The sequence below is a fragment of the Diaphorina citri genome, unplaced genomic scaffold, assembly GCF_000475195.1.
Source record: "Diaphorina citri unplaced genomic scaffold, Diaci psyllid genome assembly version 1.1 scaffold780, whole genome shotgun sequence".
NCBI lineage: Eukaryota > Metazoa > Arthropoda > Insecta > Hemiptera > Psyllidae > Diaphorina > Diaphorina citri.
The window spans coordinates 53,228-69,603 of NW_007378213.1; the positions used below are offsets into that span (position 1 = coordinate 53,228).

The following is a 16,376-nucleotide window of genomic DNA, read 5'->3' on the forward strand; positions in this document are numbered from 1 at the left end:
ACACAGCTTCACATATTTAATGTATTGACACTTCAAACACGCCCTTTGACTCGTGACTCCATCAGGACTGAAGACGTGGGAACTTTCGACGTAAATTTTGGCGCATGCGCACCCCGTGTGTGACGTCACAGCAGGAGCTGTCAGGCCCTAATGTGTATTGTAATGGCCATGCTTTTACCGCAGACAGATAGGGAAGCTCTTACATAGATTCACACCGTCAACTATGTGTGCACACATGGACACTGTGTTCATGAACACAGCTTCACATATTTAATGTATTGAAACTTAAAACACGCCTTTTAACTCGTGACTCCATCAGGACTGAAGACGTGGGAACTTTCGACGTAAAGTTTGGCGCATGCGCACCCGTGTGTGACGTCACAGCAGGAGCTGTCAGGCCCTAATGTGTATTGTAATGGCCATGCTTTTACCGCAGACAGATAGGGAAGCTCTCATTTATAATTCATTGACACATCAAACGCAACAGACAGGGGCTGTTCTTATCTGAGATACGGCTGTTCTTATCTTAGACAGGGCTGTTCTTATTCTTAGACAGTCGATTGGGCTGCCGACATTCTAGTTTGTTTGTATTTTTGGGGATCGAACCCGGAACTCTGGAATGTGATCCCGTGGCCTGATAGTTCTGGAATCTGGTGGCCCATTTTAGGGGGTGGGGACTTACTTAGTTTGGCCGTCAAAAAGGGTTAAATGGGGGGGAAAAAAGAGCTGAAGAAGAAGAGAAAAAAAACTTTTTCTTAATTGAGTCTAATATCTTTTTTATTTATTTACAATAATATAAAAATTATAATGAATTTAATAATAGTTAATTCAAATAAAATAAAATAAAGAAAAAAAATTGTAATTTAATAATATCGCCGAATTAATTAACTGGTAAAAAATATAAATAGACAGTAGGTTCATTCTGAGTAAAAATGATCAGTTTGTATATTCCAGGAAAGAATGGAATAATAAAAGTCACTAGAAGTTATAATAACAATATTGTTACATGAGTAAATTTTTATTATTTTAACTTTTATAGGTACATGTAAATTATTATTAATGTAACTTTTATGCATGTAAATTATTATTACTGTAACTTTTATTATACCAAACTTTCGAGGAATGAGGCCCAGTGGTCTGTTCCACGAATAACTCCGCACCATTTTACTCCACGCGCAGGAAATATTGATAAACGGTACGACGTTTTTCCTGCGCGGGGAGTAAAAAGTGCGGAGTGGTTTGTGGAATGGGGCCCTTTCTTTAAGGGGGGTAGAAATATCACTCCGAACTTAGGTAATCTCACCAAGTCCATTTCAGCAATGAATGAGTAACTTTTTCAAGATTTCAAGTCATCTCGAACTGTGATGATCTTGTAGACGAAATAAAACTAAAAAGGACTTTCACTTTTTCTTTTGAACAAAAAAATTATAGACGTACATTATATAATTTCTAATTTTCTACCCATCGGGGAAAACCTCCGTCTAGGTTCTAGGTTTTAGGACAGCAGCACGTTACATAACTCTCTCCAGTCTCCAGAAACCAGATTTTACTGGAAATAACATACAAATGCCGCACTGTGTCCTCTTAAAACATGATACAATCGATATAAAAATATCAACGAACAATAACACTTCCTATGAATTTATAGGTATCTACTCTTGGTCAAATTGAAAAAAAAAAAAAAAAAAGTTCAAGCACATGTCCAATTGGAAAAAGAGTTCTAAGCACCTTAAAAATAAAAAAATAAAAAACATGTAATAATAAAAGACGTGGTTTAAATTACAGACACTTCCGATTTTTTTTCACTCGGACTAATAAAGTGGTTTAAAAATTACCTAGATAAAAAACCACGAGAAAAATTAAAAAGAACTGAATTAAATTTACAAAATAATCGCGTTCTACCGAAATAAAACAAAAAACAATTAAGTTGTTTTTATTTACCTACTTCTCATTTCGTGAGCACCGACTGTTTTCAAGTTCTGAAGCACGGAAACAGCAGAGGATGAACTAAAAACTAAAATGTGTACCTACTTCTCTGTAGGAAAATGTGTAGGGAGGAAACTCTGTATGGAAAATGGAAAGCTGTTATTTAATCTATAACAAAATGGGGAAAGCTACCGATTCCACGAAACGACTTTGCATTTTACAAAAGGTTGCACATGTTCTCACGATTTGTCAAAAGCTCAATCAACCATATACGAGATTCGGCCCAGTTAGCTTGGAGGGTAAGGGTACCGCTTCTGCCTTGTAAACGCTAGGTCGCGGGTTTGATGTCCGCCCCGAGCGGATTTTATCCTCCACAGATAATGTTCGTTCTCGGAACGGCTGGCTTTCGCCTATCCTGTCTCCCTTTTCTCTTCAATTTCGGGACGATAAGACCTCCATAGATGCAGTTCCCTCTATCAAACATTTTTTTAAACTCTGAAAGCGGGATACCATGTCAAGTACTAAATCATAAATAATTCTTCCTATTCTTAATATTAAACTTTTAATATCTACGTACGTCCAACATTAAATCATGTGCAAAGTGCAAATTGCAAAGTCGACTCCTGGAAGAGCCCCTAGGCTCTACATCCCACAACATTATGGAAGCCTGCCTCTCCAATTAAAATCATTTATTTTTACAAAGCTGAGTCCCAACACTCATATAATAGAGAGTTTTTGCACCGCTAAGTTACGTGACGATAATTGGAACGTAAGTTGACCAAAACGCGTTTCTGCACATACGCAAAGACGAGTTTTCGTCAAATAACGTTCAAGAGTTTAACTAACGGGACGCTAATTTTGGTTGCAAAACTCTCTAATATGTTGGTCATAGTATGTGTATGGACAATAACAAATGAGTTGGTGAGTTGTGATCAATTGACAATTTTGTTAATAAATACACCGAACAGATACGTGTAAAGATAACTTTCTACGCATGAGCAGAAACCAAAACTCAGTTTCGTAATGTTTTTACTTTCCTTATCCTCTAATAAGGATGAGTCTACAATAGAAAAACTCTACTAATCCCACAAAATAAAAAAGGTAAAGAACGATTGAGTATCTGTGTAATGTGTATGTGTTGGAGAGAAAAATAATAATAAAAAAACGATATAAGGAAAGTATTTGGATATGAATCTACAATAGAAAAACTCTACCGATCCCACAAAATAAAAAAGGTAAAGAACGATTGAGTATCTGTGTAATGTGTATGTGTTGGAGAGAAAAATAATAATAAAAAAACGATAACATAAAAACCAATATCTCGAGAACGTGTGAAATAAAAATAAACCATTTTAAATGAAGCTATATAAAAAATTAAAATTGTAAAATAATTAAAAGAATATAGAGTTAAGTTTACAAGGGCTCTTATTCAAGAAGACCTAATCCTGTTTAGGCCCTTCGGAGTAAAACAGCTTTTCTAACACAGAATTTTGATGAAAATCAGCTCCAAAAAGAATCATGTTGATATCTTCATTATTCATCAAGATACCTACACGAGTTTCTGACAAATCCTCCCAATACTTTTCATTGGAAAATGGAAATCAAAATCTTTCAAAGCTGTTTTACTCAGAACTCAATTTTCGTCTTCGGTCCCTCTTGAATCAAATCCCTTCAACTAACAAACCATCAAATATTGCATTTGTCAAATATGTAGTTTGGTAAAAATAATAATTGAATTTAATAAATGCAAATAATAATAATAAGAACGAACGGTACAAATTAACAAGGGTGTAAGGGGAACACCGAAGTTAAACAACGTCTAGCGTGGTGTAAAATGAGCTGGGAAAGGAAATTATTTGACATGAACTAAAAAGATGGGTTAATAATGTTAAAATCTTCGTTTTTGCTTTCCTTATCCTATAGGAAGGAAAGTCATGTACTTTTTTAGGTAGGTTTCGGTACTCACAGAAAATCACAGAGTAAAGAAATTTTCTACTATGTATCATTTTATTTCATTTATTTTTATTTTTTTTATTTTTATTATTATTATTATTATTTTTCATTATTATTATTATTTTGTCTCAAGCAAATCTTCAGTTTCCAACTAGCAATAATCGCACCTCGGATAAACCTCACTGGTTACGATATCGCCGCTGCGCAAAGTCAAGCAAATCTTTTTTACATTTTATAAATTAGTCATTTGAACGTACGGATTATGGAATGAGTATTTACTTAAGTGGCTAGAGTTCTACTTTGTTTTGCATTTTGGCAGTTTTAGAAATAATAATAATAATAATAATAATAATAATAATAATAATAATAATAATAATAATAATAATAATAATAATAATAATAATAATAATAATAATAATAATAATAATAATAATAATAATAATAATAATAATAATAATAATAATAATAATAATAATAATAATAATAATAATAATAATAATAATAATAATAATAATAATAATAATAATAATAATAATAATAATAATAATAATAATAATAATAATAATAATAATAATAATAATAATAATAATAATAATAATAATAATAATAATAATAATAATAATAATAATAATAATAATAATAATAATAATAATAATAATAATAATAATAATAATAATAATAATAATAATAATAATAATAATAATAATAATAATAATAATAATAATAATAATAATAATAATAATAATAATAATAATAATAATAATAATAATAATAATAATAATAATAATAATAGTGCTTATTTATACTGCTCGCATAGGACTGAAAAGTCCCTTTACTCCAGCAGTAGGCTACTACTATTATTGTGGTCAAATTCTCAAATTATGTTGAGGATAAAATTCCATACCTCGGCTGGGATTGAACCCACGCCCTCCTGTTTACCAGGCGAGCGCCTTGACCACTACACCACCAAGGCAGGTAAAAGAAGAACACAATGTGAAGAGTAAAAGCTATTTGTGTTCTTCTTTTCATCTCTGGAATTTTTACTTTTTTCCCCCCCTAGAAAATGGCCCGCGATAATGGTCTATTCAGTACCCCCCTTAAAGAAAGGGCCCCATTCCACAAACCACTCCGCACTTTTTACTCCCCGCGCAGGAAAAACGTCGTACCGTTTATCAATATTTCCTGCGCGTGGAGTAAAATGGTGCGGAGTTATTCGTGGAACAGACCACTGGGCCTCATTCCTCGAAAGTTTGGTATAATAAAAGTTACAGTAATAATAATTTACATGCATAAAAGTTACATTAATAATAATTTACATGTACCTATAAAAGTTAAAATAATAAAAATTTACTCATGTAACAATATTGTTATTATAACTTCTAGTGACTTTTATTATTCCATTCTTTCCTGGAATATACAAACTGATCATTTTTACTCAGAATGAACCTACTGTCTATTTATATTTTTTACCAGTTAATTAATTCGGCGATATTATTAAATTACAATTTTTTTTCTTTATTTTATTTTATTTGAATTAACTATTATTAAATTCATTATAATTTTTATATTATTGTAAATAAATGAAAATTCCATTGTCCTCATTTTTTCTGCTCTTTGACTTAGAAAGTTCACTCACGTAAGCGTAACTGTTCTATTGATATCAATGAAATAGGCATGGCACCTACATATCTCACGGTGTTGGAAGGATTAGGGGTTTGAAAACCTATTAGACGCCCTTTCTATAGGCAATAAGTATAGAGTTCTTCTGACTGAATCGGTCCACTGAAGAGTAATTCTTTTAAGGCCACTCACAATTAGGTAAACCTGACGACAGGTAGACCTGATCAGGTCTAGCTGATAGTGTGTGTGCTCATCAGGTATCAGAGGTAGACCCGATACCTACATATCTCACGGTGTTGGAAGGATTAGGGGTTTGAAAACCTGTTAGACGCCCTTTCTATAGGCAATAAGTATAGAGTTCTTCTGACTGAATCGGTCCACTGAAGAGTAATTCTTTTCAGGCCAGCCACTCACAATTAGGTAAACCTGACGACAGGTAGACTTGATCAGGTATTCTTTTCAAGATGAATCTTCACAAAGTCACGTCAGAATCTATCAATATATTCCAGAGATGGTTTAGGCTCAAAACAGAACGTAGTGGAGATTAGCTGATAGTGTGTGTGCTCATCAGGTATCATGTCGTCCTATCAGACGGACCTTTTCAGCCGTGCCTGTCAGGTATACCTGATAGTGTGTGTGCTTATCAGGTGGCAGGTGTACCCGTCAGGTGTACTTGATGGTGAGTGTCTGGCCTAACTCACTTGGCTTACCGCATCCCGAGGACAGGTAACGCGGGGTGAATTTGGAACGGTCAGGGTAAGCTGGAACACTATTACAGGAGCACGCATAGACCCGACAGACGGACCTTTTCAGCCGTACCTGTCAAGTATACCTGATAGTGTGTGTGTGTGCTTATCAGGTGGCAGATGTACCCGTCAGGTCTACTTGATGGTGAGTGCCTGACCTAACTCACTAACTTGGCTTACCGCATCCCGAGGACAGGTAACGCGGGGTGAATTTGGAACGGTCAGGGTAAGCTGGAACACTATTACAGGAGCACGCAGCGTTTCTTTTTGGGCACAGTAGGCACAGGACAGAGTACGGCTCGGATGGCCTCATCGAACACAGTTTTCAGACCTTTCTGTGTGAGGGCGCTGCACTCGAGATACTTGACGGCGCCGATCTCTTTCGCCATTGATAGACCCTGAGGGAAAGATAAACGATTGAGGTTACACTTTGAACGTCGCCATCTACACATTATCGTGAATTTATTTGTGTTGAAGCAGACTGTCTGGCTGGGGGAAGTTAAACAGGGAGTAGACCAGCTTAGTCTGGCTGGAGGAAGTTAAACAGGGAGTATACCAGCCTGAATTTCCCTTGCTAATAGCAAAGGCTGAGTGCGAAGGGCATCCACTTGTAAAATTTATAGCCAAAACCAAATGTTAGCTCAAAGCAATCACCCTAGTTAGGGCTGATTGAGAGGCTGACGAAAAACGCCGATCCCATCTGTATACGGGAAAAGGCGAAGGAAAAGAACTTGTGTTAAAGCAGAGCCTTTTAACTTTTGTGGATATCACAGCATTTAAATAGTTCACTAATCTTTTTTACTCTGGTAATGCCACCACTGGTCGCTACTCGATTAAAGAAGCTACTCAGTTGTCCTCAAGAGGCTACACTGTATCTTGTTGATTGATATCAGTTGAAGTGGTCAAATTCTCAAACAATGTTGAGGATAATATTTCATACCTTGAATTGGATTGAACAAATCATCATTTGATAATCATAATTTCCCCGTCTGTATACGGGAAAAGGAAGGAAAAGAATTTGTGTTAAAGCAGAGCCTTTTAACTTTTGTGGATATCACAGCATTTAAATAGTTCACTAATCTTTTTTACTCTGGTAATGCCACCACTGGTCGCTACTCGATTAAAGAAGCTACTCAGTTGTCCTCAAGAGGCTACACTGTATCTTGTTGATTGATTTAACAGTTGAAGGCCAGCCACTCACAATCAGGTAGACCTGACACTGACAGGCTTGATAGTGTGTGAGCTCATTAGATGTCAAGTAGACCTGACAAACGGACTTTTTCAGCTGTACCTGTCAGGTCTACCTAATACATATTTTGTGTGCTCATCAGGCATCAGGTAGACCTCGTCAGATCCGCCTGTCAGGTCTACCTGATAGTGTGTGGCTTTACCTGGGGATATGTGCTAGTTACCTGGGGATATGTGATAGGTGCCAGTTTCTTCTCCTTGAGTTTCTCAATGGTTTCCTTGTCGTCGCGTAGATCCAGTTTAGTGCCCACCAGGATGATGGGAGTGCTTGGACAATGGTGACGGACCTCAGGGTACCACTTGGCGCGCACGTTCTCGAATGAGGCCGGGTTTACCAGGGAGAAACAGATTTGAAACACGTCCTGATGGGAGAGAAAAAACGAAAATTTAGACATACAGAAAATTAGAAGAAGAAGAAGAAGAAGAAGAAGAAGAAGAAGAAATAGAATATAATATATGTACCTTGAATACTGTCAGTATATGACTGAAAAGGCTAAGGTCGAGATTTACCACCGTGGATTGTCTCAGGATTGAGTTCAATCCGAGATCCGAGTTTTACCTAGATATTAAGTATCCAATCCTCGTTTCATCTCAATCTCGAGTTGAACCCAATACCCAATAGCTGTTTTTACAACCCATACGGTAGCATAAGTAGTAATAATAATAATAATTAAAAAAAAAATCAGCCTTGTGATCGGTCTAGCTGATAGTGTGTGCTCATCAGGTATAATGTCGTCCTGACAGACGGACCTTTTCAGCCGTACCTGTCAGGTATACCTGATAGTGTGTGTGTGCTCATCAGGTGGCAGGTGTACCCGTCAGGTCTACTTGATGGTGAGTGCCTGGCCTAACTCACTAACTTGGCTTACCGCATCCCGAGGACAGGTAACGCGGGGTGAATTTGGAACGGTCAGGGTAAGCTGGAACACTATTACAGGAGCACGCAGCGTTTCTTTTTGGGCACAGTAGGCACAGGACAGAGTACGGCTCGGATGGCCTCATCGAACACTTGATCAGGTCTAGCTGATAGTGTGTGTACTCATCAGGTATCATGTCGTTCTGACAGACGGACCTTTTCAGCCGTACCTGTCAGGTATACCTGATAGTGTGTGTGTGTGCTTATCAGGTGACAGGTGTACCCGTCAGGTCTACTTGATGGTGAGTGCCTGACCCAACTCACTAACATGGCTTACCGCATCCCGAGGACAGGTAACGCGGGGTGAATTTGGAACACTATTACAGGAGCACGCAGCGTTTCTTTTTGGGCACAGTAGGCACAGGACAGAGTACGGCTCGGATGGCCTCATCGAACACAGTTTTCAGACCTTTCTGTGTGAGGGCGCTGCACTCGAGATACTTGACGGCGCCGATCTCTTTCGCCATTGATAGACCCTGATGGAAATATAAACGATTGAGGTTACACTTTGAACGTCGCCATCTACACATTATCGTGAATTTATTTGTGTTGAAGCAGACTGTCTGGCTGGGGGAAGTTAAACAGGGAGTAGACCAGCTTAGTCTGGCTGGAGGAATAATTACATGTATACCTACTGATCTAACATATCAGTAAGTATTGTTAAAATAATAAAATATGTAATGGTGTTCCAGTCTTCCAGTCTTATCTTCTTAGGATAAATTAATTATTCTCTTGCTTACACCCCACACTTGTTGATTGACATCTGCTTGAATATCCTCAACCAGTAGACTTTGTGGTTGAGGATATTAATATTGACCAATTAATATTGCGGCCATGACCACAAACAGATTTGAAACTCTTGGATTTAGCAATCTAAACGATTGAGGTTACACTTTGAACGTCGCCATCTACATATTATCGTGAATTTATTTGTGTTGAAGCAGACTTTCTGACTGGGGGAAGTTAAACAGGGAGTAGACCAGCTTAGTCTGGCTGGAGGAAGTTAAACAGGGAGTATACTAGCCTGAATTTCCCTTGCTAATAGCAAAGGCTGAGTGCGAAGGGCATCCACTTGTAAAATTTATAGCCAAAACCAAATGTTAGCTCAAAGCAATCACCCTAGTTAGGGCTGATTGAGAGGCTGACGAAAAACGCCGATCCCATCTGCTGGAGGAAGTTAAACAGGGAGTATACCAGCCTGAATTTCCCTTGCTAATAGCAAAGGCTGAGTGCGAAGGGCATCCACTTGTACAATTTATAGCCAAAACCAAATGTTAGCTCAAAGCAATCACCCTAGTTAGGGCTGATTGAGAGGCTGACGAAAAACGCCGATTCCATCTGTCTACGGGAAAAGGCGAAGAAAAAGAATTTGTGTTAAAGCAGAGCCTTTTAACTTTTGTGGATATCACAGCATTACACAGCATTTAAATAGTTCACTAATCTTTTTTACTCTGGTAATACCACCACTGGTCGCTACTCGATTAAAGAAGCTACTCAGTTGTCCTCAAGAGGCTACACTGTATCTTGTTGATTGATAACAGTTGAAGGTTTGATTCACATAGTGAGTTTACACAATCCATTAAGAATATTTGTAAACACCGCATTGTCAGAGAGCTATTTGTAGGCCCCATTACAAAAGGAAGCCTCTCAAAAATCAACAGATGACCCTCAAAAAAGAATGTTTGAGCTTGATTCACATAGTGAGTTTACACAATCCATTAAGAATATTTGTAAACACCACATTGTCAGAGAGCTATTTGTAGGCCCCATTACAAAAGGAAGCCTCTCAAAAATCAACAGATGACCCTCAAAAAAGAATGTTTGAGGCTGTTTTCTATGTTTTGTTTTATCTAGAATTGAGTTCACCAACTTTAGAGATTTTAGAATCTACATTGATATTTCAACTAAACTCCATGAACAAAAGGCCCACTTCAAGGCTTACGTATAGGGGCAAACAAACCTAAAAAATGGCTTAAGCTTCTACAAATCTTCACTAATAAATAAATTTTATTATTCCTAAAGGTAGGTACCTGTACATAGGTAATAATGGTGCTTATTTATACTGCTGAAAGACTAAAGAGTACATTTACAACAGTACAAGCTTCTACAAATCTTCACTAATAAATAAATTTTATTATTCCTAAAGGTAGGTACCTGTACATAGATAATAATGGTGCTTATTTATACTGCTGAAAGACTAAAGAGTACATTTACAACAGTAGGTATGCCACTAGGCTAGCTACCACATACCAAGTATCAAGTATTATTAATTGTGGTCAAATTCTCAAACAATGTTGAGGATAATATTTCATACCTTGAATTGGATTGAACAAATCATCATTTGATAATCATAATTTTATTTTTATTCATATACAATGGAAATTGCTGAGTGAATCATACAATTGTTCTACTATCAGTAGGTGTCTAAATTGGCACATTGTACTTAATATTAAATAATTACATGCGTTCTACTATCAGTAGGTGTCTGAATTGGCACATTGTACTTGATATTAAAGAATTACATGTATACCTATACTGATCTAACATATCAGTAAGTATTGTTAAAAGTAAGTTCATCAGTAATAATAAAATATGTAATGATGTTCCAGTCTTATCTTCTTAGGATAAATTAATTATTCTCTCGCTTACACCCCACACTTGTTGATTGACATCTGCTTGAATATCCTCACAATTACATGTATACCTATACTGATCTAACATATCAGTAAGTATTGTTAAAAGTAAGTTCATCAGAAAAAATAAAATAAGTATGTACTTAATGGTGTTCCAGTCTTATCTTCTTAGGATAAATTAATTATTCTCTCGCTTACACCCCACACTTGTTGATTGACATCTGCTTGAATATCCTCAATTACCTTATCCATCAAGTTCAAAGGCATTTACTTACATCAAGTTCAAAGGCATTTACTTACATCAATTTCAAAGGCATTTACTTACATCAATTTCAAAGGTATTTACTTACATCAAGTTCAAAGGCATTTACTTACATCAAGTTCAAAGGCATTTACTTACATCAAGTTCAAAGGCATTTACTTACATCAATTTCAAAGACATTTACTTACATCAATTTCAATGGCATTTACTTACAGTCTGAGGGTAGGATAGCGGCCGGAGTCGATCGTAGTCTTCCTGTCCTGCCGTATCCCAGAGGCCCAGGTTGATCGGCTTACCATCGACCATGACATTGGCGGAATAGTTATCGAACACAGTGGGAATGTACTCGCCGGGGAATGCATTGGTTGTGTAACTGATCAGCAGACACGTCTTACCCACGGCACTGGAAGTGGAAGAATACAATAGTTAACGTAAGAATTACTGCGGCACTGGAATTGGGAAAGTAAAATAGTGGATCAGAGGACTGTAAGAAATAGCTACGCCACTGGATGTAGAAAAATAATTAATTGAAAATAAAAATGAAATACCCAAGTAGGTAAAAAAAAAATCAATCAATCCAAGTGCACAGTACCAAATTACATACAAAGAAGTTCGAACTTACAAAAAAGTTCGTAATAGACCTACAAAAGTTCGAAATTTTGCATTTCTAATTTTCTACTCTACGAAGTACGAGTGATCGCTAGGTCGCGGATTCGATTCCCGCTGGGAGCGAACTTTATGCTAAATAGATAGGGTTCGTTTTCGGAACGGCTGACTTTCTCTTGTCCAGTCTTCTTTGTTCTTTCTCTCTTCGATTTTGGGACGATAAGATCACTCTTGTTACATTTCCCAATATCGAACTTTTTTTTAAGCTTACAGCCGTTTTTCTCAAATTTCGAAGATGTTCAAAAGATCTCAATCTAGAGAGAATAACAAGTTTAAAAACATAATGTCCTTGTGTTGTGAATAAAGTTTTCATTGATTAAACTCTAGACATAAAAGTTGTATAATAAATAATTCATAAAAAAAAAGAAGAAACCGAAAGAAAAAAAGATACATAAGAAGTATAAGAAGGATCATAAGATGTACACACGTATGTACATAAAACGAATACATTGTACAAATCAAGTACTTGAGACACGTTTTATATTCACAGCACAGTATACCTACTCCCCCACGGAGATCTCAATATGGGTACTGTAAGATGTATCAGTACATACAACACAGACACATATGGATGAATATGAACTGATACGAACACAGACACATATGGATGAATATAAACTGATACCTACAGTCATAATGTATGCACATTAGGTATGAACTGAATAGAAGTAATGTAATGTATGATGAATGAATTGAATGACACATCCAGCCAGGAATTGAAAAAGAGGAGATAGAGAAAGTGAGTAACACCAACTATAACTGACAGACTGACTTATCAAGTGTACCTTTTAATTAAACATGCTTCCCATTACAGGGCATTACTTGGACCTAGTTACCTTGGAGGGTAGTGCAGCTACCTTGTAAGCACAAGATTTTGGGTTTGATTCCCACCTGGGGTAACCTTTATTCTTATCCGATAAGGTTTGTTCTTGGAACCTGTGGCTTTCTTCTATCCTGTCCTCCTCTCTTTAATTGCCAAATGATAAGGTCACCGGCACGGTTGGTCCAGTGGTAACAAGCTTGCTTGCCATGCAGAAGGTCCCAGGTTTGAATCCCACCGTCAACAAAAATTTGTACTCATTTTTTGATTGCAAATATTTCAACAGGTTACTTTCTGGTGTTCTCGTGTTGACCCAGCACCTAAATGGGAAGTATGCACATTAGGTATGAGCTGAATAGAAGTAATGTAATGTATGATGAATGAATTGAATGACACATCCAGGAATTGAAGGAGAGGAGATATATTCTTCTTCTACATAGAAGTGGGAGGAGCAAAAGTACAAGAGGAAGATGGAGGATGTGAAGAAAGAGGAGGAGAAAGAGAAAATGGAATAGGAGAGGGGGAGTGAGAGGAGAAGAAGCAGGAGGAAGAGAAAGAAGAGGAGGAGAAAGAAGAGTGGAAGGAAAAGGAGCAGGAGGAGGAGAGGGAAGAGGAGGAGGAGAAGGAAGAAGAAGGAGGAGAAAAGGAAGAAGAAGGAGGAGAAAAGGAAGAAGAGTGGAAGGAAAAGGACGAAGGAAGAGATTTCTCAAGGTCAAGTTCAGATGAAATTTTAAGCATATTGAATAGCTACTGAAAACTCTATTTATTTACAGAAACTGATATATTTTTGTTAGATTTATCTAGAATTGATAGATTAAATAAATACGAGTAGGTAGTAAGTAAGTAAGTAGGTGTGGAGCTTAGGGGACCAAATGGTTTTGATTATAAAAAAGTAAAAATTAACCCATTGGAAAAAAAGAAAGAAGTTTAGTGGGAACAAGTGTTAGTGGGAAATAAAAACACAGAGTGAAAGGTCAAAATTGAAATTTTTGGCACTTGCTCAGTGATATGCACCTACTTCAAAGTATCACCCTTAACCTTATCACAAACAATACATCAACATATCAACCACAGACCTCTGTTAACAAGGGAATATCATTGTAAAAAATAAAAATAAAATTATGTAAACGAATTGTGAAATGTGAAAGTTTATGGATCAAAGGTTTTTTTTTTTTTTTTTTTTGATTTTGGGACGATAAGATCACTGTTGTTACATTTCCTAATATCGAACTTTTTTTAAAGCTTACAGCCGTTTTTCTCAAATTTCGAAGATGTTCGAAAGATCTCATTCTAGAGAGAATAACAAGTTTAAAAACATAATGTCCTTGTGTTGTGAATATAGTTTTCATTCATTAAACTCTAGACATAAAAGTTGTATAATAAATAATTCATAAAAAAACGAAGAAACCGAAAGAAAAAAAGATACATAAGAATAAGAAGGATCATAAGATGTACACACGTATGTACATAAAACGAATACATTGTACAAATCAAAGTTCTAGAAGAGGCCGAGTTCTACAACATTGCAGAACTGGTACGTTTAATCAAAGATAGAATCTGCACTCGGGACTCGCTCAGTGTTAAGGACGCTAATAAGAAACATGTCTATCGTGTAATTCAGTGCCATGAAGATGAGCTTACACAGATGGTGTCGACCATGAGTGACGGATGGAAGTTTGAACAGGTATGTTTATGCTTGGTTTGTAGTAGCAATCATGGTGTGATCCAACTAATGTTCATTGATATGTACTTTTTAAAACCCCACATATCAAATTATATTGTTCAGTTTTTTTTTCCAACAGGTTTGAGATAGAAAACTGTAGCAACAGAGATCTTACATTCCTAATTCATAGTCCCAAAAATGAAGGACAGAATAGAAAGCCAGCTGTTTCAAGAATGAACATTATCCATTTAGAATAAAGATTGCCCTGGGCAGGAATTGAACCCACAACCTAGCAATTACAAGGCAGGAAGTGCTACCCTCCAAGCTAACTCAGTTCTTAATGCTTAGTTTGTAGTAGCAATCATGGTGTGATCCAACTAATGTTCATTGATATGTACTTTTAAAAACCCCACATATCAAATTAAATTGTTCAGTTTTTTTTCCAAGAGGTTTGAGATAGAAAACTGTAGCAACAGAGATCTTACATTCTTAATTTATTCATAGTCCCAAAAATGAAGGACAGAATAGAAAGCCAGCTGTTCCAAGAATGAACATTATCTATTTGGAATAAAGATTGCCCTGGGCAGGAATTGAACCCACAACCTAGCAATTACAAGGCAGGAAGTGCTACCCTCCAAGCTAACTCAGTTCTTGAGAAACAGGAGGAAACGAAATATAAATAGACTAATCAAAACAGAATATTAAAATAGCACCCTAGAAATGAAGTAAAACCTAGAAGATGGTCAAACACAGGATGGAAGGCCAAGATCGTCATCGTCATCAACGGATCTTATCGTCCCGAAATCGAAAAGAGAGAAAAAAAAAAAAAAAGATGGGAGAAAGCCAGCCGTTCCAAGCTCGCAAGAACAAACCTTACCTGTTTAGGATAACTTACATGAGCTCTTCCACTCAACCACTAAGTTTCGTTATCTGGGCAGTAATGTTGCCTTGTAGTGGGTAATTTAATGAAGGTGTGTACCGAAACTCAGACCGCATTGACATTGAGTTCTATAGCTGTACTGCTAGTCTGGCTAGGGGACGTTAAACAGAGAGTAGACTAGCGTCTGGCTGTGGGACTATAAACAGGGAGGAGAACAGCTAACCCTAACCAGCCTAGCTAGCTGGCAGTTCCTCAAAGGGTTCTCTCTGCTTCTAAAGACCAAGCCCAAGTCCTCACGATGGTTGACTGCGGTTCAGGACGAGCCAGCCAATTTAACATGGCTAGAGCTAGAGAGACCATATTTTCCTTGTGAAAGTTGAGTTGAGTTATCTGATATGGATATTGTCAGTTTCACATTCCCAACCCTAGAATTTTTTCTTTAAAAGAGGGGAAAAGGTCTTCAGAAGAAGGGAAATTGTGTTTAGACCACAAAAAAATATTTGCAAACTTCCACAAGGAAAATATGGCCCTTATGTTTAGGTGTGCTGACCTATTATATTATTTTGTGGACCAACTTTTGACCTGTATATTTTCTATGTATAGCAAATTCCCCATCTCCTGCTTTCGACAAAACGACTGTACTGTTGTTACGTACCTGTACAGTCTTAACATATTCGACCCCATTCTGAGCACCATACACCAGGATACCAAACTTCACTCTCAGGTCCTCGAAGTCTTCAGACGGGGGATCCTTACAGGTTATAGACACACGTACGGTTTTCTTAATCACTTGAGGCAACTCTAGAGTACCTTGCAGTACAATGAGGCAGAACTTGTCGAACCAAACGCCCTTGGGAAATACATCTATTACCTGAAATGGGGGAAAAAATATTGGGGGCACGGTTGGTCCAGTGGTAACGCGCTTGCTTGCCATGCAGAAGGTCCCGGGTTCGAATCCCACCGTTGACAAAAATTTGTACTCGTTTTTCGATTGCAAATATTTCAACGGGTTACTTTCTGGAGTTCTCGTGTTGACCCAGCAC

The 16,376-nt window shown here is 37.0% G+C and overlaps 1 protein-coding gene and 1 pseudogene across 1 annotated transcript in view; both read right to left on the reverse strand.

The window, feature by feature from the left end:
• Window positions 1-3,971: 3,971 nt before the first annotated feature.
• Window positions 3,972-4,091, reverse strand: LOC113468585 (annotated as a pseudogene).
• Window positions 4,092-6,338: 2,247 nt separating this feature from the next.
• Window positions 6,339-16,376, reverse strand: part of LOC103512003 (ras-related C3 botulinum toxin substrate 1) — an 11,823-nt gene continuing 1,785 nt past the window's right edge. Inside the window, exons 2-4 of the mRNA XM_008476759.3 lie at window positions 11,518-11,707; window positions 7,658-7,855; window positions 6,339-6,643 (exon numbers count right to left, since the gene is read on the reverse strand). Of these exons, the coding sequence (XP_008474981.1) occupies window positions 6,488-6,643; window positions 7,658-7,855; window positions 11,518-11,707 (544 nt within the window). The 3' untranslated portion in view covers window positions 6,339-6,487. The remainder of the gene's footprint in view (window positions 6,644-7,657; window positions 7,856-11,517; window positions 11,708-16,376) is intronic.